Source organism: Penicillium pulvis, assembly GCF_028828015.1.
Source record: "Penicillium pulvis strain IBT 33274 chromosome Unknown contig_12_segment0_segment0, whole genome shotgun sequence".
Lineage (NCBI taxonomy): Eukaryota > Fungi > Ascomycota > Eurotiomycetes > Eurotiales > Aspergillaceae > Penicillium > Penicillium pulvis.
This window is the reverse complement of record NW_026643072.1, coordinates 3,924,605-3,948,240: the sequence shown is the minus strand read 5'-3', so window position 1 is coordinate 3,948,240 and position 23,636 is coordinate 3,924,605. Positions and strand designations below refer to the sequence as shown.

General features: G+C 46.6%; 8 protein-coding genes across 8 annotated transcripts; 6 read left to right on the top strand and 2 right to left on the bottom strand.

Annotated features, from left to right (window-relative positions):
• Window positions 1-652: 652 nt before the first annotated feature.
• On the top strand, window positions 653-1,456 carry N7503_002705 (uncharacterized protein; the record flags this gene model as incomplete). Its single annotated transcript, XM_057062252.1, has 4 exons — window positions 653-829; window positions 880-1,002; window positions 1,059-1,184; window positions 1,250-1,456. 4 exons carry the CDS (start codon window positions 653-655, stop codon window positions 1,454-1,456), a joined length of 633 nt encoding a protein of 210 aa, XP_056926214.1.
• A 1,142-nt stretch (window positions 1,457-2,598) lies between these two features.
• On the top strand, window positions 2,599-3,417 carry N7503_002704 (uncharacterized protein; the record flags this gene model as incomplete). Its single annotated transcript, XM_057062251.1, has 1 exon — window positions 2,599-3,417. The coding sequence occupies one exon, from the start codon at window positions 2,599-2,601 to the stop codon at window positions 3,415-3,417; it is 819 nt and encodes a 272-aa protein (XP_056926213.1).
• Window positions 3,418-4,215: 798 nt separating this feature from the next.
• On the top strand, window positions 4,216-5,275 carry N7503_002703 (NmrA/HSCARG family protein; the record flags this gene model as incomplete). The annotated part of the gene is made up of 3 exons (XM_057062250.1): window positions 4,216-4,389; window positions 4,453-4,873; window positions 4,941-5,275. 3 exons carry the CDS (start codon window positions 4,216-4,218, stop codon window positions 5,273-5,275), a joined length of 930 nt encoding a protein of 309 aa, XP_056926212.1.
• A 619-nt stretch (window positions 5,276-5,894) lies between these two features.
• N7503_002702 (Zn(II)2Cys6 transcription factor) lies at window positions 5,895-8,015 on the top strand (the record flags this gene model as incomplete). The annotated part of the gene is made up of 2 exons (XM_057062249.1): window positions 5,895-6,320; window positions 6,387-8,015. 2 exons carry the CDS (start codon window positions 5,895-5,897, stop codon window positions 8,013-8,015), a joined length of 2,055 nt encoding a protein of 684 aa, XP_056926211.1.
• A 277-nt stretch (window positions 8,016-8,292) lies between these two features.
• Window positions 8,293-8,755, bottom strand: N7503_002701 (uncharacterized protein; the record flags this gene model as incomplete). Its single annotated transcript, XM_057062248.1, has 3 exons — window positions 8,293-8,415; window positions 8,610-8,660; window positions 8,729-8,755. 3 exons carry the CDS (start codon window positions 8,753-8,755, stop codon window positions 8,293-8,295), a joined length of 201 nt encoding a protein of 66 aa, XP_056926210.1.
• A 1,280-nt stretch (window positions 8,756-10,035) lies between these two features.
• N7503_002700 (uncharacterized protein) lies at window positions 10,036-10,974 on the bottom strand (the record flags this gene model as incomplete). The annotated part of the gene is made up of 7 exons (XM_057062247.1): window positions 10,036-10,161; window positions 10,215-10,339; window positions 10,400-10,450; window positions 10,506-10,654; window positions 10,719-10,788; window positions 10,833-10,859; window positions 10,932-10,974. 7 exons carry the CDS (start codon window positions 10,972-10,974, stop codon window positions 10,036-10,038), a joined length of 591 nt encoding a protein of 196 aa, XP_056926209.1.
• Window positions 10,975-11,240: 266 nt separating this feature from the next.
• N7503_002699 (uncharacterized protein) lies at window positions 11,241-12,328 on the top strand (the record flags this gene model as incomplete). The annotated part of the gene is made up of 2 exons (XM_057062246.1): window positions 11,241-11,314; window positions 11,377-12,328. The coding sequence occupies 2 exons, from the start codon at window positions 11,241-11,243 to the stop codon at window positions 12,326-12,328; spliced, it is 1,026 nt and encodes a 341-aa protein (XP_056926208.1).
• Window positions 12,329-14,829: 2,501 nt separating this feature from the next.
• N7503_002698 (fatty acid synthase S-acetyltransferase) lies at window positions 14,830-23,333 on the top strand (the record flags this gene model as incomplete). Its single annotated transcript, XM_057062245.1, has 15 exons — window positions 14,830-15,506; window positions 15,566-16,079; window positions 16,163-16,286; window positions 16,345-16,457; window positions 16,509-16,607; window positions 16,671-16,962; window positions 17,035-17,484; window positions 17,576-19,709; window positions 19,844-19,890; window positions 19,956-19,981; window positions 20,032-20,889; window positions 20,951-21,238; window positions 21,288-21,362; window positions 21,409-22,296; window positions 22,356-23,333. 15 exons carry the CDS (start codon window positions 14,830-14,832, stop codon window positions 23,331-23,333), a joined length of 7,563 nt encoding a protein of 2,520 aa, XP_056926207.1.
• Window positions 23,334-23,636: the final 303 nt, after the last annotated feature.

Sequence of the window (23,636 nt, the reverse complement as noted above, 5' to 3'; positions counted from 1 at the left end):
CTCAAGCGTGGTGGCGCATCCCAATCCCGCGAGGATCGACAATATGGAATGGTACAGCCTGCGCCAATGTAGGACGGGCGCGTTCCATTGAACCCCACATTGAGTGGGACACCTCACCACCCACTTTTGTGATAGCTTGCAACAGCTACCTACACCAGCTACACCTTTGTACTCGGCCAGGGACACCCCCAGAGAACATAACCTGTTCATCAAAGGACCTATAGCGCCTTCAAACTTTAGTTTTCGTGTGGGAAGCTATAAATAGAGCAGATTGTCAGTGCGCACTTCAGTACACGCATAACACCTCGGAAGGATGCTTACTTATGTGAAACCTGAGATATGAGGTAGCATTTTCTCCGGATTTTGATTGCCACGCTACGTTAGATGTGGTTAGTGGGATGTTCAACTCATTTCGCGGGTCCTTTTTAGGCCTAGTCAGGGGAAGTGATTACTCCGAGCTACGAAGTACCAACCTTGGTATATATCACCATCATGGTCTCTATTTTCTTTGCAGATTGCATCTGCTCAAGTTGCTATTCTTGCCATTCTTTTCAAGGTAGTACAAAACTCATACATTCCTTAATTTTATTCTTTTATTTAATTCTCTTAATCCATTTTTGCCGTGCATTTACCAGTCTCTCCTTCCTATCCGATGTATCACATTTTCTTCTCGATCGTCGTGACCCTTTGCCTTGGCACGCACTGGGCGGTCGCTGCTTTAACCTCCGGCGAAATTGCAAACTCTCTCAATGAACTAGCACAGCAAGGATTTGCTGCGAAGGACCTCGTACTGGAAATCAATTCCACTGCGGATGCCGGTCCAATTTCGGTCAGTGGGGCTTCTCAAGGTTTATGAACTACAGCTCATAGTAAATTCAGGATATCTACACTGAAATAGACACAATTGTCACTGTGGTTCTAACTGATGTAGAATTTACGGTGAACACGCCGATCATTACCGATCAGGCGGAGGAGCAGGACGTCTATGAGGGATATTCAAATGTAGGTTGGTGACGAGGATTCAATCAATCAGAGCCATGTAAACTCATGAATGCTAGTTCGTGCAATCCCTCCTCGAGCTCATGGACGCCTTTTCGAGCAGCGCAGCCCAGCTGAAATCCATCAACCAAACAACCAAGAGCATAGTTCCTTCTGAAATTCGCATCTTGCAAAGTGCCGTTGACGTGAGTTTCCTGATGAATTCTTTGTTACGGCCTAGATTGGCGATTAGCTGCTGACACCTCACAAGGCCTACTTCTACAATATCATCGGTCTTTTCCCAGCCAACAGCTCTTACAACGCCCAGGCCAGCAACCAAAAAGCTCAGGTGGATACGCATTGCTTCCAGGCTGTCTGGGCGTTTCATCTCAGTTCTAGCGATGAAAATCAGGCTACTTATCAAGCGCGCAGCCACAGCTCTCTTCACTCTCGATGGATGAAGCGCGGTTCCTTGTGATTCCGAACCATGTCTTACATAATATTCGGGCTTTGACTCGGGCCAGAGACTGCTCCAGCGGCAAATATAGTTGTGAAGTGCATTGTATTTAACTTATACTGTGACTATGCCAATAACAAGAATGCCGAAAAATGTCTGTTACGCAGTAAGTTAAGATTCAAATACCTATGTACTAAAGACTGGAGTTTGGCAAAAGGCAAATGAGTATTTGGTTTCTTAATCGATTTCAATCTCCGTACTCCTTTATATAACAATTTCGAGGTCCTAACACTACTAGTAGTCCAGTACTTACTCCTAAGTAGTAGTAATAGTAGTCCGAGGGTATATCCTCCTGTCTATTCCTTATACTACGCCAAAACAGAGTCGAAATAGTAATGTAATCTTCCGGCTCTGCCCACCCTGGAGTACCTCTGTTGATTATTCCTCGGCTGCTTCAAGATTATTCAAGCTCAGAATCACTCGGCGCATTATTACATCAACACATTCGCATCTAGGCAGACTCAGCGGTGAACATATAGGCGGATCTCACAAATTTCAAGTTATAGGTGGCAGAATTGAAAATCGTGAATCGAAATCTAGTCTGTAAAGGGATCGAGTGCGAGACTTGGATATAGTAACAAGTTCCCACCAAAGTTTGGGATATTCAAGCCGACAGGATCGCACATCTGACCAGCAAGGATTCCAAGCGAATTGATTTCGGGACCGAGAAATGCGTTTGCATGAAACTGCTCATTTGCGTTCTTGGCTAACGTCTGGGCATTGCAACGCTGCAATTTACTAGCTACCCCCGCCATGCCGAGCCTTGGCCAAGCCTTGTTCGGGGCGGATCTACTCCGTAGATTCCGTCCCTCTCGGGATTACTTTGTCCTTAGTCTGGGGAAAGGCAAAAAACATGGAGGGTCCTGGACCCGGTGGCAACGTTGCACTTGAGCCGCCAAGGTGCGAGCTTATGCAGGCTAGAATTGAGCATCTCACTACAATTTGGCTCACTTCGTGCGACACATAGCCTCTTTTTTGCATCTTTCCTTCGCCCTTGACACCGAATTGATAGCCACCTCTGCAGGCTTTTCGTGGAAAGGAATCTTAGACTTGTTTCCTCTCCAGTCCCACAACCGCTCTTGAAAATCAGACCTGCCCTCAACATGCACTTTCCTCGGAAGAGCTGGCTGCTCGCTTTTTTCACCGGAACCATAACAAATGCTTCTGACATACTAGAAGTAGATCTCGTTTTCCCACGCAACGAAACATATGCGCCCACGGAATGGTTCCCTGTTGTTTTTGCTTTCCAGAATCCAGAGCGCGCCCGATACCTGAACCCGGCACTTGGCTATACGATATGGAATCTGGATGATACCAACAACTCACGTACTTTTTTGCATGATTTAAGATGGACCAACTGGACCGGGGAAGACCCCTTTTACGCATATCAGTACTTTGATTTCCTCGAGGACGAAGGACGGTGGAGGGTGAGGTGGACCCTAGACTGGCAAAGTTGCGACGAGGATACCTTCGGAGGCAATCCTATCGATGCTAAGATAATAAGCAACTCTTCTACTTGGTCTACCTGGTTCACTCTTCAAAGTTCAGCCCCCAAAGTGGATCTCGTTGCTGCAACAGCCAACAAAACGTGTCCTGGGGAATACGGTATGACAATCAATGTGACGGACAAAACCATGCAAGTCCCGAGGGGGGTGACTTGGTCTGGTGGTGATCACACTAATCATACTTGCGCGGTCGTGGCGTCCTCCGCCCCAACTCCCACTTCGGATCCTTGCCAAGTCCATATTGACAAGACAATCGTCGCAAGTATGGAAGCCTCTTTGCATACCCGACTATGTAATGGCTTGAATCCACCATCCGATTGCGCGGACAATAAGGACAATGCTGCGCAGCAACTAGCTGTCGGCGGCATATCATGCTTGCTTGCTGCGGCCGGGGCTTTGAGTTTCTTTCTTGTGTGATTTTGTGCCTATGATGCGTCTCTGGTGCTCAATTTATTCCCTGTTCCGACATGTCGATTACGTAAAATACTATTCTAATTCTTGCACGCCATAACAACAAGGCAGTACAGTGGCGTTGCATGACTTTGGAAGTAGCCTTTCAGCCCGCCTACTATGTATAGCTTATTATCAATGCGCAGTACGCTGACCAAAAATAGAGCACCGGTCAACACACAATCCTTGCACATGAATCAAATGTAGTACGTTACTAGGAATGTTCTCAGTAATGTCTAGTTTGCAATTTATACATGCTGAGCTTATTTAGCCAAGAATGTGAGGTTTTAGTTGGCAGGAAACATGGCAGAATATTATGTAAAGAGTGGAGGAGAATTCAAACTCATGCAACACCACTGCAGGAGGAACGTTTCACGCGAGGCGTAGCCCCTCAGTGATCAGGCACCAACCCATCCTACGATGGGATAGGTGCAGCACAAGGATAGGTGCAGATCAGGTATGCTTAATTTCGGTGTTCGGTGGAAGTGATGACTAACTCGGATGCTCGGCTTTTGCTTACTTTCACTCTCCATTGTTTTTCAGCGGGTTTAGAATTGAGGCCGAAAATAAGGTGCTGACAAAGTGGTGCCGGGCGCCGACACAAACATTGAAATTGTATATGGTTTTCCCCGTGACGTAAAGTATGTGAAGGAGCACTATATAATAGTTGCTTCAGGGCGGTGCATCAGAGGTATTCATTCAACCACAGCACATTCGAATTTTATTCCTTTATTCGACAATTCTTGATTCTCAGAAACATAAATCATGGCCAAGCTTATTACCGTTTTCGGCGCTACCGGCCAACAGGGTGGCTCTGTGATTCGTGCTATTTTGCAGGATGATACTCTATCCAAAGATTTCAAGATCCGCGGTATCACTCGTGATACTTCGAAGTCGGCAGCTCAGGCTCTTTTGAAGCAGGGAGTTGAGCTCACTTCCGTAAGACAGCAGCATTCTTTCAAAAAGTACCATGGGTCGATTGTATACTAACATTATCCTGAGGCTGATATGAACTCCAAGGAGTCATTGATCAAAGCTATCCAAGGAAGCCACTCGGTCTTCCTCGTCACTACTCCGGCCTGGGGTGTCACTGATTCCGATGCTGAGCTCGTGCACGGCAAAAATGTCGCCGATGTCGCCAAAGAGGCTGGTGTACAGCATCTCATCTTCTCTTCTCTGCTTGACGTCACCAAGGAATCAGGCGGACGACTCAAGCATGTCCCTCACTTTGATCAGAAGGCACATGTTGAGCAGTACATTCGGTCGATCGGTATCCCCGCTACATTTGTCTTGCCAGGTTATTTCATGACCAACTACACTTCATTCGGAATGCTGCGCAAAGGTGACGATGGTGTCTATACTTTGGCTTACCCTGTTAGCAAAGATGCCCAGTTCCCACTTGTCGATATCGCAAGTGATCTTGGTATGTAGCAATTCTTTAAACTCCGAAGCATAGGATCTTCAGGAGCGCTAATGAAAGATTTTATCAGGCAAATATGTCGCAGCTGCCTTGCGAAACCGTTCCGAGTCACTTGGCGCCCAGCTGTTCGCCGCAGCGGACTACTACACTCCCACTCGCATTCTTGCCGAGTTTGAGGAGGTTACTGGAGAGAAGACGCGATTTGTGCAGGTGGACTCTGAAACTTATAAGAGCTTCATCCCTGGACCTATGGGTGAGGAGATGTTGGAGAATCACCTGTTCATCGAGAGCCCTGGCTATTACAAGGGTCAAAGCCTGAAGGAGAGCCATGATTTCCTTGAAAAGTTTGGTTTCCAAACCAGAACCTGGAAGGCTTACTTGGAAGAGAACAAGTCCTCGTTTTAACATGAAGGAGGGCAAGATGTGGAGTATTATAGTTGTATCTAGTCGGTGGATATTTAATTGTATGGGCAGGCATAATAAAGTTCTGACTTGTCTGAACCTGTAAACCCATGCGACTCCTTAACTTTATTGACAATGAAGGAATTTTATTCATAAATCCTTGTGCAAGTAGCTAAGCGGGTAGAATTAGCTTAAATCGAATACGTTCGTGCCCATGAGAGAGAAACGGGGACGCTTGTCAGCCATCGTATAGACATCCCGGGCGGTGAAGTCCAATAGTGACCAATTTTCAGTGGGGCATGAAGATGTTATTTGCCTAAGACTCTTCTGCCAACGTTCTCAACCAAACCTTTAATGAAATGGAAGAAATAATGAAATTTCTTGGATTCCAAGCTTGAGAGTAGCCACTGAGTAGAGCAGGACTAGACATTATGTGATCCCAGTCTGTTGGGTCGGTTAATCAGCAAGCTTTCAACTCCGTCTGACTAACGAACCTTAAAGCTTTCCCTTCAACATGACTGTTGGAACCCTCGATTATTATTGAAACGCCGGGCGAGACAGCAAATGCTCGATGATTGCTGATGACTGAAAAATATACGTCACTTGACAGTCGAGTCTGGATATGTCTCAGACTAGCCCCTCGCGCCAGGCGATTTCCAGTCCTCAAGGAAGGAGCTCAAATAAACGCAGTTGTTTCCGCTGCAACCAGAGGAAAGTCGGATGTGACCGAAATCACCCCTGTGGTCGATGTCTGGAATCTGGGGTTGAATGCAAGTACCCGGGGAACAAGCGAGCTCCTCGGAAGTTGAGACGGCCTCCAATCTCCGAAATTCTAGCTCATCTCAAGGAGTTGGAAGACGAGGTTAAATATCTGCGGTCTAAATCGACCGCCAATCAAAGTACTATGAGTTCTCAGTCGAGCGTCAATGACGCAAGCCGCCTGAGTAAAGATAGTGAGCAGCCACAACACTCCAGGGGCAGGCTAATTGTTCGAGGCGAACGAAGTCGTTATGTAGATGACGAGGCGTCGGTCCTCATTGGGGATAAAGTAAGTCTTGACTTCTGTTTAAGAAACCCTCCTGTGACTGATCAGAGATAGATCCGAGAATTACAGGAAGTCTGTGGTGAATCTTTGGGAAAAGAGAGCGCATCACGCAATACCAACGCCAATGCCAATCTTATGACCGATCCGTTCATAGGACTTATAGATTCAGATGGAGATGCATATTCCGACACAAGTAACAGTCATTTTCTCCAGCCTCTTAAAGTTCGCGCGCTGTGGAGCGTCTTCAAGGATAATGTGGCGCCCTTGATTGTCATTCTGCACAAACCCTCCATCGAGGCTATTGTAGATGAGTATTGTGCAAACCCAGACTCAGCCTTGCAAGCAGAACAAGAAGCTCTCATCCTCGCCATATGCTTTGCTGCGGTGGTGAGCATGACACCGCAGCAATGTCTGTCTGTTCTCAGTGACAGTCACGATGTCTGCGTCCATCTGTACAGAGTCGCAGTGGAGCAGGCTTTGGCAGGGGCTAATCTGGTTAGTACTCAGGACATGCGTGTCTTGCAGGCTGCTGTATTGTTTTTGTTATGCCTTCGCCAGTGCAGTGATCTAGAGCGCGTATGGGCCGAAGCCGCGATTGTGGTCCGCGTCGCACAGCGTCAGGGAATGCATCGGGATGGCCAGCAGCTGGGACTGACGCCATTCGAGATCGAAATGCGCCGCCGGCTGTGGTGGCATATATGTATAATGGACATGCTCTGCTCGGAGGATCAAGGGACTGATACCCAGATCCAACTTGGGATGTTTGATACCAAGCTTCCATCGAACATCGACGGAGACGAACTCAGACCAGAGATGGCTAGTCTGCCGTCTTCGCAAATGGGGCATACTGACATCACATTGTGTATACTCAACTGTGAGATTATGATCAACTTATACTGGGCCGACAAGTCTCTCGACCAGGGCGCGCGGCAGTCGTCTATGCCCGAGAAAGACAAAATTTTATCCAGTTTGGCGAACCGTCTCGAGGAGCAATATCTGCACAAATTTGACCTGGATGTCCCAATTCAATGGATGACGGCTGTGATTGCTCGACTCATGCTCTCCAAAGCTTGGCTGGTACATCGCCTGAATCTCTCAGCGTCGGATCAAGACTCCTCAGTCACTAAAAACGACGAAATTTTCGACATGGCGGTCGAGATTCTCAAATTCGCGACACTGTTGCAAAATAATGAGGTAACGGCTCAGTGGGTGTGGCTTAACAAAAGCTACAAGCAACAACAAGTCGTGGCATATATCCTTTCCGAGCTCTGCGTGCGACCAATTACGCCTGAGACGGAGCATACCTGGGAGGTGGTGACAAAAATCTATAACGAGTGGCTGCAGGAGGGTTTGCAGACCAATGCGATGCTTCAGAAACCCCTATCGCGCTTGATGGAGCGCGCGGTGATCTCACGAAAGAGAAAGTTGGCAGAGGCTGAGCTTTTTGGGAGTCGCCATGTAGTTGAACAGCCTATAGACACGGCAGTAGAGGCTGCTCAGGGGACATCTCAGCGTGCTACATCACATACCAGCATCTCTACTCCAAATGCCTTTATGGGTTCTGGTACTAACATGGGGCTCGAGGGTCCTGAAATTGGCCCGTTAGACGGTCATGGCTTTGACATCGGTTTCATACCCTTCGAAGTCGACGGATTTTCTTCTCCTTTACTGAGTTGGTTAAATGGATCTTTGTTGTGATCTCCAACCAGAGAGATAGTGAAATAGTCCTTGAAGTCCTTTAAATTGTCCCACTTGTCGGCAATATTAGTTCTTGAAACAAATTAATACAGCTAGAAGAGGGAGGAATGAAACAACAAGCAAATCGGTCAAAGCAACCTTTTGTCCTTTTAACTTTGCCTCAGGCACTAATAGCAAACGGTCTCAGTCCTCTAACACTTCTGCAATTTTGTTTCAATTCCTGACTCGATTCTGACCTAGTCTCGCTTCCTCTTGTTGAACATTGCTTCAAACCCCCCTATGAAGTATGCCACCCTTTCCGAGTATACATGATCAGTCCGATTGGAACGGCAATTGTACTCGGGGAGGCAAACGCTGTGTACAGAGGAGGACCACCTAAATTCATGGTCTGAGGATTCGACTGTGGTATTATATTAGCTTTGATGTGTTGTGTCTCCCTCAAAATTGCTCACAATTTTTGGGCATGCACAAAGGATCATGGCATGCTGGGATGAGCGAATATGGTGGTTTGCCACAAAGGAATCAGCTTCTATATGTGGCAGAGCCTGGTGCTTAGAATAGATATCAATGGAAAGCTGTAGTGGGAATACTTACGGGACGACTTGGGGCTAGTGCGTATTCTGGGACCCGACTCAAAGCTTCTACCTGTTGGTCAGGTTAGCGGAATATTTGAATGTCCCAAATGCCAATCATCGCTTTCAGCGAACACTTACCAGCTTTTCTCGCCGCGTAGTGTGCATGAAAGATGGAGCAGATTTCGCATTTGGTACTGCCGCAAAGTTTCAAAGAGCGACTGGTATCCCCAATATGGCAGGCACGACGACCACCGTGGAAGCGTAGTGGGAAATCTCTGAGCAAGCCAAGCATTTCAACATCGCGACTAGAAATGAGTTGAGTACTTTAAAGCCTATCATCGACGAGGTGTGATACTCCGAGAAGGTGTGCATACCTAGCTTTCAGAATAACCGGCGTTTCCCCGCTCGTGTGAGATGGCAAAGTTTTGATATCAAAAATGATTATCCTTTCAATGTGGGACTTCTTGCGTTTATCCAACCATGAGTTGCAAAATTGGTGTTTAACTATCGATCACGCTTTAGTAACCGAAGAATAGAAAACTTGTACTATCGGATTCTCCTACCTGTTTTCGAAAAGGGAGTGGACCTTTCCAGTTGACTCAGTTCCTACGAGTGATAAGCAGTTGACATAAGATGTCACTCAGTATCCACGTACCACGATCATTCTTGTCGGCACTGACAGAGAGTGATTTTGAGGTATTGCCTCAAAAAGACTCCCCTGGTGCGGTATGCGGATATTCATGGCTCTGGACGACCTGTCGATTCGCTCCAAGCCATGGGTCGGCAGTTCAATGAACGTATCATTGGGTTCATATGCAGAATTCACCTCCATCATGAGGCGAGGGACCTTTGTAGATTCAAAGGGTGGTTCAGCTTCTGGAATCATCGAGCCGGGATTTGTCATTGATGAATCCTCGTTAACAGGTAAGGGAGGCAAAATTTATCCTTCGGGTTGTTTTTCGCTATCTCGGTTAGTCTTGTCAGGGCTCTGCCAAAATCGGTGTCAAAAAATGTATCCATTCATTCGATCAGCTCGTAGTATCAAGAGTTCACTGAGTAATACTTACCAATAAAAGAGAAGAACGAAAGCCTTTACGACTAGAGAGACATCAAATCTCTGTAATTGTGGGCAAATTATGTTTCGACAAGGATGATTTGGGCAGAGCAGGCTGAGAGGTTTGTAGGATGCTTCCTCCCAAACATTCGCCTGGCATATTGTTCGCTTATGATAAGCGCCATAATCCCAGCGCTGAGTTTAGGCAACCAAATATCTTCAGGCGCACCAGCGTTTCTGTAGCGCTTATTCATTTCTCAACATACAGCGACATTGTTCCCAATGTGAACTTTATTTTAGGTTGCCAACACACCAGTAATGATTTCATTGAAAAGCCGAGATACATCCTTCACGTTAAAGTAGGATTCATGAATCAGAGACATAGAATCAATCAACGCGGTTTCCACCCCTTTCGCGTATACACGACTAGGCCGATCGGCTTGATTCTTGATGTGTTGTAGACGACACTTTCTTGGTATGCAAGCTGGCCACCATTAGCTTTAGTAAGCCCTTCTACCTGTGGATATAGTCAGCGAATCAGAGCCGATATATCCTTCATCAGGAACATACTGAGTCACATCGGCCTGGAGTTCCCGCAGCTTTCATGTTCTTAACCCGGCCAGGATCAAGCCCACAGAGAATCAAGACATGCTTTTTGGAGCGGACGTGATGGTTTTTGGCATAGATATTGGCCTCTGGAGACGAATGGTCAGATAACATAAGCTAACAATGCAGTAGAGGAATGAGGGACTTACTCGAGGAGACGACACTGGAGTAGATTCCTCGTCCAAACATGGCTCGAGGGTCTAGTGATGTATTAGAATCGCATTGCCGTTAATTGGATGTTTGTTCGTTACTTACTAGCGTGTTCGAGTGAAAATCCATTCTTGAGGATGCTGCAAAGATAGCATTCTTCTTTGTCGCAGGGTTCAAGAGAGCCACTTCCAATCTTGCAGGCGCGTTGTGTTCCATGGAATCGAAGCTCGAGTTTGGGGTCTTTGGCGTTTTTTCTGGAAGTTGGGCCATTAGCTTACTTTTAACATACTGTTGATGGCAGCCGAAGATGAAACACACATGACATAGATGGAGACAAGCTCTCCAGTTGTCTTAGAGTGTTTCCACTTAGAATTGAACTCTCGGGAGACTAGTGGATTAGATTATATTTTGAACCAGCGGAATTTGGCATACCCTTTTGATAGAACTGGGCTCCCTTTGCTAAACGTATCAGTTCCTATGTTAAGCAATGATGAGCGAAGGCCAGCGAGAGGTTTTTGAGATGTCTCATACCATAGTCTTGTCGGTAGCCATCACTGCGACTGCAGAACAGCATTACTGGCAGCTAGAAGTTATATCTACCACTATCTTGATATATCGAGCTCATTTAATATGAATCCTAAGGCTAACAAACAAGACTTAGGTAAGCTCAGTAGTGTATTAGGAAGCCGTCGTTTCCATAATATCAACAAACGCGCGACATATGGCAAGTTCCGTCGACCTAAAATTTGAAGGCATGCTAGAACTGGCTTTGCTTCAACAGAGCAAATTACTCCCTCTCTCTCTTTCTGAGTTCAAACTATCCAAACTATCAACACGAATATGTCTTTGCAGAAAGGAGCATCCGCGTTAAGAGATTTAGTGGATAGATTTCCTCAGCCAGGTCAAATCCAAAGGTATGCCCCACCGCACCATCGCTATCATTGCCATCATGGAGATACTGACCCATTTCCTAAAGACGAGTCCTCCAAAGAACCGCCCAGGAGACCGTCGATGCTCTGCCAGGCCTTCTGCACAAACGCAGTGCGTACAATGAGGCCCATCAGTCTAAGAAAGAATCGGCAAATTCCCTCCCTCGCCTACACCCCAACAATTGCCCACACTTTCCATCACCCGCGACAATCAAAGTCATCAATGACGATACTCTTAACGTCGCCATTACCCTTGCTCAAAATGCAAGAGCCCACAATTTCAACTCAGGTGTTTCAAACCTGCGCCCAATAATAATCAACTTTGCAAGCCACCGAAAACCTGGCGGGGGCTGGCTGAACGGCGCCATGGCACAGGAGGAATCGATCTGCTATCGCAGCTCACTGTCACTAAGCCTTGATTACAGTGATTACCCGCTCGCTCTTGATGAGTTGATATACAGCCCCTACATCCTCATCATGCGGAGTGACCTCGTCTCCGGACATAATCTGCTTGAGCCGTCCTCTGCCACACCACAGGATCTTCCCGTTATCAGCGGAATCACGATCGCTGCTGTCCATCAACCTGCACTTCGGACAGTGTCGATGGGTAATTCCCACATCAGGATAAGCGACGATGCCCTACGCTCACACCGCAGTTCACCTTCACCATCATCCATCTACCTTTGTACTCGACAAATCTTTGCACGTAAAAGGGATATCAAACTTACCAAAATCAAAATGAGGCTAGCACTTCGTGCAGCAGCACTCAAAGGGCATGTGATGTTAGTTCTTGGAGCCTTGGGCTGTGGGGTCTATGCGAATCCCCCTGCTGAGATTGCGAAGTTCTGGCTCGAGGTTCTGAGGGAGGATGAGTTTCGCGGGAACTGGTGGCGCGAAGTGTACTTTGCTGTCTATGACACCAAGAGCAAAGGCACTTATGAGACTTTTAGACAAGTTTTGGATGGGAAAAAAAGTTTAGTTGGTGTTTTCAGTTTCTAAGTTTGCGTTTAGTGCTAAGTATGCAGAAGAATGTATAATCTCATAGTTGAGTTCATCGAAATAAGTCTCTGGGAGGTTCGGTACCTCATATTCATTGTTTGGCTCCTCCGCTTTCCATTTTGATTGTGCTCGATGGCGACAGCAATATGAGAGGTCGTAGCTTCCCTTATCAATCTCCATATCTACCAATTCTCGGCCGTGAACGCTGTCTCATTCTAAGTTTCTCCATCCGCACTTCCGTCTCCTGGACGAACTCCTTCCGTTCTCTATACCACTCTTCAATCTTCAACCCAATCACTGGGAAAAAGTCAAACACAATGAATAGCGATAAACCTGCCACCAAAGTCTGCAACTGGTCTTCATCAGTGATCGATTGTGGGGCACACGGCATAAAGAAACACGACTGCGAACGATCCACATTTTGACTCAAGTAGGCTTTGAATACATACTCTATGGCATACACCGCAACGACAACTGAGCTGAAAATGGCAATGAAAGTAGAAAGCATCAAGAGGCCGGAGCTGTAGACGAATTATGCAAAATGAAGAAGAAGACAAACACATAGACAGCGAAGGGTCTTGAGCTGAAGGAAAGTATCTGTCTCATCAGCTAATTCGATAATAAATGCGATCAGAGGTGAGGGAGCTGGGTTCAATTGACAAGTGAAACCCTATCTTCCAAGATCTTCTATGTAGGCAGCCTCACTCAAGATCGCTGCGTCTCTCAGCTACAGCCAATTGACTGGTTCAGCACAGCCTCGGGACGTTTGAACTAATCAGAGCGGCAGCTATAAGCCACACACTAGCTCCTCCGCAAATACCCACCATTGAAAACTTGGTTGCAGAGTAGCGACGGTTCGATTCACCACGGCTTTGCTTTCGTCTTTTTATTGTGCTTTGCAGATGGTTGACGAGCAAAACTTCAAGTGGCTCATTTCGATATGTCAAGAATCAGGCTGTTAGGTGTCTCGAATCAGTACTCCGCGGGGCACAACCATCCACAGGTGAGAGGTGTGTTTATGAACCACACTCATCCACCACTATATACGGGATTGTACCAAGCAGATGATAATAGACAATGGAATAACGCAAAAAGCCAACGACTTATCTTGTATGGCCATTTGAAAACGTGGATGTCCTGCAGTCAGGCTCAAATTCAAAAGCAATATAAGTCGTCATCTTTGATGTGTACACGCTAAGCGATTTCTAGGTGACCTTGTATGTGTGTACTACGTGTAAATCGCTCAACAATTATTTGTTTAAGTTCATGCAAAGTCTAACCTAGGGTTTCTTCATGGAAGGTAGTGTTGATTTGATTGCGGCTTTGGCGGCCAGGAAATGTCTGAGCTACAAAAGCAATCAATTTGTGGCACTCGATGTATCAAAAATGTATCACATCCAGGTGGCTTTGCATTTATGTGTTACGTTGGATGCGGGTTTGTCACCTGTTGTACAAGTCCATGCAATATCTGCCCCCAAGGGGTCTGGTCGTGCATCCAGTACTTATTTAAAGAAAGTAAGCTGTTTAATTGAACACAACAAAATTAGTTAAACACCCTCACTTACCGCATTCAAAGTAGCACATTATTCAAGGTTCAGAGAGTCACTTGATTGAGTACATACCCAAGTACCTACTTGCTCATGTTGCTCTGTAGGCTACGCTAGAATGTGAAGGTAATTAAAGAGTGATACCCACTAGGCTACTTTTACTTACTTGTGTTGGGTCACCTGATCTGTATGCCACTATATCCCTTCACTTTCAGTAGCTTAGACTTTTCTTCTCTCCATGCCACATCTTCACACCACATACGTTCCGTACTCTTCACAGATACGTCCGCGGTTGTATCATGACTCCAATAGAGAGTTATCTCATATATTGACGTGGATCAAGTGAGGCGATTCAATTTCCAATACTTGAGATAGCTTTTTCCTTCTGGATTACAATTACTGCGCTACTTCAAACGCCGTTGGTGAGGGATTCAACAAAGTCCGCGGTGTTCAATTATCGCGCTCCTAAAAAATGTGAAAGCATCCTACAATGTAGAGAAAAGGTTCAATTCAGGGTGAGATAATACGATTTCAAAAAGCAAATCTGGCTTTCTACTTCACGTTACCACTTTTTGTGAAACTGCGAATTTTGTGTTACCAGCATTCATTGAATGATCTTCAGCGTCCACCACCCTAATAGGACCACATAGGAACGACGCAACACTGGATAGTAAAAAGGAAACAAAGCTGAAATCGTAGATCCGGGCGAGTGATTAATGAGGAAATCTGGCATTCCTAACAATACTGAAATGGATACCTGCATCCCTATAAATTGACAGCCATCATCATCTCTTCTTTTCCCAGTATTCTCTTTTGTTATTGATTGATTTCACGTTACTTAATGTGATTCAATTATTTGAGAAAATTTGAGCTACAACTTGACCTTCTATCAGTTTCCACCTTGGTTTTGAATCTTGCCTCCCCTTTCGTGATTTATCTGCATCAATAAACAAGATGGGATCCATCGGAGAGGTAGCCACCCACCAAGACGAAGGTATCAAGATTGATCTGAAAAAAAATAAGTTTAAAGCTTCACCCCTCGGCTCCACCTGCGAAGGCCCGGGCAATGGCCCTCATTTCGCGACAAATGACGCAAGTCATAATGGCTCTGATGACACCCATTCAACAGTTAATGCACCAGTCTCACCGCCAATTGCTATTGTTGGAATGGCCGTCAGACTTCCGGGCGATGTCAGATCCATGGAGAGCTTCTGGGATCTTCTCGTCAGCAAACGAGACGTGAGCATGGAAGTACCGCGGAGCCGTTTCAACATCGACGCATTCTACAGTGACTCCCGCCCCATGACAGTCAAAAGTAGGCGAGGCTTCTTTTTGAATGATGAACTGGACAAGGTCGACCCATCTGTTTTCGGTATGTCAAATGACAAAGCTGGCCTGATTGATCCCCAGCAGAGACTGCTGCTTGAGCTTGTATGGGAATGCATGGAAAGTGCTGGGCAGGTGAATTGGCGCGGAAAGGACATTGGAACTTATGTGGGAAACTTTGGGGAGGATTGGCTGGAGATGTGCCTGAAAGACCCCGCTGTAATGCATCGACATCAAGTCTTCGCTGCGAGTGATTTCAGTCTTGCGAGTCGAGTCTCCTATGAGTATGACCTTCGGGGCCCAAGGTAGGCTGGTACTAGTCTCGTGAAAACTTTCAAGATGCAATGCTGAAACTACATATTAGCATGACTATTAGAACTGCATGTTCAGCCTCGATGATTGCGCTGCATGAAGCCTGTCAGTCAGTCGCTTCTGGAGAGTGCTCGGGGGCAATAGTGGCTGGCTCAAACATCATTCTGACGCCGACCATGACAACAAACATGTCAGAAAATGGGGTCATCTCAGTTGACGGTGAATGTAGGACCTTTGATGCTGATGCAAATGGCTATGCACGTGGGGAATGTGTTAACGCTATCTATGTCAAGAAGCTGGACCAGGCCATTCAAGATGGCGATCCAATTCGGGCAGTAATTCGGTCGACAACTGCCAACTCCAACGGCAGAACTAGCAAGCCTGCTGTTCCTAGTGCGGAAGCTCAGTCAAATCTGATTCGAAAGGCATATCAGCGAGCTGGTATACTCGACCCCACCAGGACCGGTCTTTTCGAATGTCATGGTACTGGCACAGCTGCGGGTGATGTCACCGAAGCCGAGGCCATCGCCCGGGTCTTTGGAGCGAGTGGTGTTGTTATCGGAGCGGTAAGTCTCATACTCCATTCTCTCCCTTTATTATGGTAGGCTGGATAAAGAGGGGCAAAACTAATGATAATTCTTTCCCCCAGGCAAAGCCAAATGTCGGCCACTCTGAGGGTGCTTCTGCTCTCACAAGTCTGATCAAAGCTGTTCTTTGCTTAGAACACAGAGCAATCCCTCCAAGTGCACGCTTTGGAACCCCCAATCCGAGAAGTAAGACTTTTGTCCATTTTCATCCATACCTCGGGTGTTGACTTTCCTCAAACTCCAGTTCCATTCAAGGAGGCGAATCTCCGTGTGGCCAAGGAGCTTCTCCCGTGGCCCGAGGATCGTGACGAGCGAGTGAGTGTTAACAGCTTCGGTATTGGCGGTTCAAACGCACATGTACGTTTTAAATATTCCTCGGACTTCTGCTGGGTCTAACTCAACCATTAGGCTATCTTGGAGTCCGCTCGCTTATGGAGTGTTGGACCTACAAGCGCTGAGAGCATCCTGTCTACAAACAGTTCCTCAAAGCTCGTGATCGTATCTGCAGTGAGTCAAGAATCTCTAGATCAGAAGCTAGTCCAATTGTCATCATATTGCCGTGATCGGCAGGTTGCTTCTCAGGATCTGGCTTACACTTTGGGGGAACGCCGGGACCATTGGAGACATCGGGCTTTCGCCATCATCCAAAATGGAGCAGTAACGGAACTTCCCGTGTTCAAAAAGCATCATTCTTCTTTACAGAAGCCACAGTCGATGATTTTTGTCTTTCCAGGACAAGGTTCTCAGTGGCCTGGCATGGGCAAGCGACTTTTTGAAACATTTGGTTGTTTCCGTGAGGCTATTAGGACCATGGATCGAGTCCTTCAGTCCTTACCGCAGACCCCTACCTGGACTTTGGAAGGTATGATCTACCCCTCATTATAATACACAGGTCAATTACCTCTTATTGCAAGAAGCTCACGGTGCTTTACAGATAAGTTAACCACAATCGGTGATGCTTCATGCTTTCTAAGAGCGGAGTACTCCCAACCACTATGCGCCGCTGTTCAAATTGGACTTGTCAACCTACTCGCATCCTGGAACGTTCATCCAAGTGCAGTGATAGGTCATTCAAGTGGTGAAATGGTGGCTGCATATGCAGCCAAATCCATCACTGCTGAAACTGCCATCATGATCGCGTATTATCGGGGGCAGGCGAGCGGTTCCCTCAAGAAACGCGGAGGAATGGCAAGTATTGGATTAGGCCGAGAGACTATGAAACAATATCTGGAAGATGGCATTGTTTTAGCATGCGAGAATAGTCTTCAAAGTGTCGTGATATCAGGTGATCAAGATGCTCTAGTCCGGGTTCTCGATCGTGTGAAGGAGGCACATCCCGATGTATACACTGGGCGCCTTGAAGTTGAAACGGCTTATCACTCTCGTAAGTTGCACCAAGCTGCTTCAGTCACTTTACGTTGCTTTGTCTGGTCTTCTTATTGTCTCTCATGTCATTAGAACTAACAAGAAAACAGATCACATGGCAGATGTAGGGCCGGAATTGGAAAAGATGCTTCACGATCGCATTCGATTCTCCATTCCAGAGATCCCTTTCTATTCTACTGTTCATGGTAGGAAGCTTAGTGAAGCTGATTGCCTAGATGCCCAGTATTGGAGAAGAAACTTGGAGTCCATGGTCCTTTTTCAGACCGCTGTTAAGACAGCGCTGGAGGATCTACAGGAAGACACGTCATGCTTTCTAGAGATAGGCCCACATTGCTCATTATCTGGCCCTTTGCGACAGATCATCCGAGATGCGAAGCCCAAATCACCCGTACACTACTTCCCAACGCTACATAGAGCGCAGGACGAAGTATCCGACGCGCTTGAAGCAGCTGGCCAACTGTTTCTACAGGGATTGCCAATCTCACTGCCATCTATTAATGGCCCCGGAAAGATATTGACAGATTTACCACCTTATCCTTGGAATTACTCCAAGAGTGCAAGGTTTGAAAACCGTGTCGCGAATAGTTGGCGTCATCGCCAATTTTGTCATCACGAGCTTCTAGGCTCTCGGGCTATAGAATCCAGCGATCTTGAGCCTTTTTGGCGCAATATACTTTCTCTCGAAAACAGTGCGTGGTTATCTGACCACAAATTTTCTCAATCTGTGGTCTACCCTGCAGCCGCACATATCGCAGCTGTCGGTGAAGCAGTTCGACAAATGACGGGAACCACTGCATTCTCCATTCGAAACCTCTTTATCAAGAAGGCGCTACTTCTGGATGTAGACAAGGACGTCGAGGTTACAACCAGTCTAAAATTCTCATGCCTGACCGACCTTTTGGATTCAGATTGGTTTGACTTTACTATCTCCTCGTTCAGTGGCACTGAGTGGACCAAACATTGCACCGGACAAGTAAGCGGCGTGCAGCACCCCAAATCCACCGTGAAAAACATCAGCTCGTTCATTCGCAAGGTGGATGCTTCTGACTGGTACAAATCATTCCGACGGATTGGGCTCGATTATGGACCTTATTTCCAAGGCCTGAATAACGTCACAGCCGATCCAGTCAAAAGAATAGCAGCGGGCACGATTTCCCGCAACGGGAATCTTGCAGATGTTGGTGGATTTGCAATTCACCCAACCCTCATCGATAAAGCCCTACAGCTAGTCGCCGTGGCTGCCACAAGTGGCATTTCCAGAGATCTCGATCGGGTTGCAATTCCAATTTCGATAGACAAAATCTATGTTGGAGCTTGCACCTCTGCTAATCTTGAGGCGGAAGCTGACTGCCACGGTATCACAAATGGCAATTTCACGGGAGACGTGTCAGTGACCCACAATGATGATATCGTACTTGACATTCGTGGCATTAGGTGCTTCCCAATGGATGAGGACTCTCCAGATTCTTCCGATTCACATTTTTCTCGGGTTATCTGGAAAGAAGATATCGAATTCATGCCTTCGCTTTCCGGGATTCTACCACCAAGTCCTGCGAAATATGAAGCCGAGTTATTGCTGACTGAACAGGTTTGCGTATTGAATATGATGACTATTCATCGTTCATCGAAAGACACAACCACAAAAGAGCCTCACTTCATCAAATACATCAATTGGTTGGACGGTCAGGTGAAGCGCTTTGAAGCAGGAGACTACGCGGTCGTTCCAGAGACAAAAGACTGGGCTAAAATGAGCGTAGAGGATCAAGAATTACTTCTCTCCTCTTTGAAGAGCGCTCTGGTAGAAATGGGTCCCAAATGGAGTGCCTTTACGGAAATCATGACCAGAATCAATCGTGCAGGTCGTGAGATTTTTGAAGGCCGAATAAATCCTTTGGAGGTATTGATGGAAGACAACGGATTGGAGAAAGTTTACAGCATTGCGGCTGGACTCACCAACTACGACGCCTTTCTACAGACATTAAGCCACTCAAAGCCATCCATGAGAATTTTGGAGATCGGGGCAGGCACTGGTGCGACCACAGCGGATGTCCTTTCGTCGCTTCAGACCCCGGATCTTGGACGATTATACTCGGAATACTTTTTCACGGACATTTCACCAGCTTTCTTTGCACCAGCAAGAGAAAGACTTCAACGACTCCCCGGATTTTCATTTAAATCTCTTGACATAACACATGATCCCGTGGGTCAGGGATTTCAAGAGGGGTATTTTGACCTCATTATAGCTGCTAATGTAACTCTTACCGACAGGCTAAATTATCAAAAGACAAGCTAAAGTATTATCCTTAGGTTTTACACGCGACGCCATGTCTCAAAGATACACTTATAAATGTTCGCAGGCTCCTTGCACCAGGTGGATATTTACTCCTCCAGGAACTTCATCCGGGTGAGCATTGACTCCTATTGCCAAGTAGAGGGCTTTAACTATTCAGAACTCTGACACCTTTATAGAGTCAATTAAAGTGGATTGCATTATGGTAACTTTCTCTGAACCTACAATCAGAAAGTGCGACTCTAATTTCAATAGGGCTTACTTCCTCAGTGGTGGCTTGGGGAAAACGATGAGCGCCCAGAAAAGCCCTATGTATCACCTGACAGATGGGATAAGGAGCTTCGAAGCGCTGGCTTTACTGGAGTTGAGTCAAGTGCATATGACAACGTTCGGCCGCATCACAGCAACGTGAGCATGATATCTCGAAGACAACAGTCAACTACGACCGACAGTCCGAAGGTGAGCTTTCTTTACGATGGTACATTCAGTCAGTCGAAAAAAATGGTCGAGCAAGCCTTCTTGCAAGCTGGCTGCGTCGTGAATTGGTTTACCTTACAACAAAGCGACGTTTCCCATGAGCATGTCGTTTCGCTACTCGATTTGGAAACTTCCTTCTTTGAAGATATTCCTGAAGCAAAATTTAACGCTTTCCGGGACTTCATGGCAACTTCAGCTCCAAAAAGTATGCTCTGGGTCACGCGTGACACTCAAATGCGCTGTGTAGATCCGCGGTGGAGCCTCGCTCTAGGCATGATGCGAACACTCCGTTTGGAATTCTCTATTCCATGTGCCACCTTTGAGATGACCTCTGTGGATCAAGCGACCTCGAGCTCTTTGGTTAAGGTCCAGCAAAAGATCCAGTCATCACCAAACGCTGCACTGGATCCCGACTATGAGTATTCATCTGAAGGCGAGAAAGTTTTTACCAGCCGCTACTATCCCGGTCGGCTGTCGACAACACTTGAAAAGGCATACGAGCAGCCGGAGTCCAAGAGATTGACTATCACTACGTGCGGCTTGCTTGACACCATTCAATGGGTGCGATTTGAGCCCCAGCCACCGGGAACAGGTGAGCTAGAGATTGACATCAAATATGTTGGTCTGAACTTCAAGGTATGTTTATAGCACTGAAAAGCTTTTGAGATTGGTCAATTTGATACTGACGATATCGTAGGATCTGATGCATGCCATGGGATTCATTGGCCAGAAGGACGATATTGGATTAGAAGCAACTGGTGTTGTTCGGAAAATTGGACCTGGTCCACATAGCCAAGATTTCCAGGAGGGAGATCAAGTCATTGTATGTGGTTCCTCTCTTCTGAGAACCTCTGCAGTCATTTCGAGCCATTCTTGCATCCGTATTCCGCCAGACGTGTCTCTGGAGGATGCTGCTACCGTCTCAGTCGCCTTTTGCACGGTTATCTACTCGCTCATCACTCTTGGAGGGTTGCACAAAGGACAGGTAATCTTCAACGACAAAAACCATGTTTTTCTGTGCTAATTAATCTCAGTCCATACTAATTCACTCTGCTGCTGGTGGCGTTGGACTAGCAGCAATTCAATTATCTCGGTTACTGGACGCAGAGGTAAGTTTACCTTTCCAATACATCACGAGGGACTGGGGGTTAACAGGAAAAGATCTATGCGACCGTTGGAAACGATACTAAGGCACAATATCTTGTTGACAAATATCAAATACCCCGCCATCGAATCTTCAATTCAAGGAACCCGAGCTTCAAAGATGGGGTCCTTGGTGAGACTAACGGAAAGGGTGTAGATGTCGTTCTCAACTCCCTCTCTGGCGAGAATCTTCATGCCTCGTGGGAGTGTGTCGCGGAGTTTGGAAAAATGATTGAAATTGGCAAGAGGGACATGATGGGTCACGGCAAACTGAACATGAATTCTTTCTTGAACAATCGTTCCTTTATTGCTTTCGATCTGTTAGGATTGGCTCTTGGTCGACCGGACGAGTGTCAAAGGCAAGTTGATCTTGGATGCTTCAAGCGTGGACAAGGGCTATATATTAACATCAATATTAACAGACTAATAAAGACTGTGGGCTCATATCTTGAGCAAGGTGCAGTCAAACCAATAGAGCCAAAAAATATTTTTGAGGCCAGAGATGCTGGAGCAGCCTTCAGACTCATGCAAACTGGTCAACACATGGGAAAGATAGTTATCAAGATTCCTGAAGACTCAAGTGAGATCCCCGTCTCTGTGACCGTCTCATCTCTTTCATTTTCCCCAGATGTTTCTTACCTTCTGGTTGGGGGTCTTGGGGGTCTTGGAGTGGCTATAGCGAGATGGATGGCTGAGCGGGGTGCAAGAAGCTTGGTCTTTCTGTCCCGGTCTGGGGATAACACTGATAAATCTAGATCCTTTGTTCAAGAGCTGGAAGCCATGGGATGCACCGCAACTGTTGTAGCTGGTGATGTCGTGCATATGGAGGATGTACTACGGGCGGTTTCCTCGTGCCCGAAGCCGTTAGCCGGGGTTATTCAGCTTGCTATGGTTATAAAGGTATCCACCCATCGTATGGTTTTTGAACATCGAAACTTTTGCTGACAATTTGATGGCAGGACCAAGCATTCATGAATATGGAACATAAAGATTGGCTCGCCTCTCTTGCTCCCAAGGTAACTGGGACAAGGAATCTCTATCGTGCGATAAAGGACCACAACAAACTGGACTTTTTCCTCATGTTTGGTTCCATCATGGGCATCTGTGGAAACATCGGTCAATCCAACTATGCTGCCGCAAATTGTTTCCTCGATGCATTTGCGAAGGTCTGTCGCGCCGAGGGCTGTCCTGCATGTGTGATTCAGCTGGGTGGCATGGCCGATATCGGGTATGTCAGTCAAAGGCCGGAACTCAAGGCAATGTATAACGAGGATATCATGGACCTGCTGAAGGAGAGGGACCTTCTTCAAGCCGTACAGGTAGCGATTGAACAAGCAAGACTGACCGGCACCAATCGGGATGACCCTTCTGCAAGCACTATCGTGATTGGATTGCAACAGTTTGTGCGATCCATACCTCGAGAGGCATACCGACGTGACCGCCGCTTCGCTTCATGTCTCCTCTCAACTGAAGAACCAATATCCACACCTTTGGATACGGATCGGCTGAACAAATTCCTAGCAGACGTGAAGACTAACCCCTCCATTCTTGAGTTGCCATCCACGCTGGACTTGCTGATTGAAGAAATTGCAACCATCATCAATGGCCAGTCTGGCGAGTTTGAATCTCTCGAGGCAGCAGGGGAGATTGAAGTTGACTCTCTTATGACCATTGAGATTCGAAGCTGGGTACGCAAGCGCCTTAGTATCGAAATCTCGACCTTGCATATATCAAAGGCAAAGAATGTGCGCGGCCTGGCCTTGCTCATTATCGAGAATTTGAAATCGAGCCACAGCCCTAAGGATGGGGAGCGGAGAATAGATGAGAAGACCGAAGGGGGATGTCAAGGAATAATGTCTTTATCATGTTCTCTTTCAAATACTATTATTCCGGCTTTTTTCTTTGTGTACTTTCGATTTCGTTCACATCATCCTTGAAATCCTTCAGGTAGTCAAGTGCCGCTACTGGCTGCCAATGCGAGTCTACTCGCGTGTCCAGGTATTGAGGATTTTCAATTTGTATTTTAAATATTTCGTCATAATCGCTCCCCTAATTATGGTCTAGTAACACCCTAGGCCTTGGAAATATTGGCACGATGACTCTCCAAGGCCATATCCAGACAAGAATGCAAGTGAGAAGTTCACTGCTCCAAGGCCAGATAAGAGCCCTTGGTTGATATGCAGCAACTGAGATGTTGGGTTGCAAGGTTTGCAAAATCAAACATAGGGACCCGATTGAGG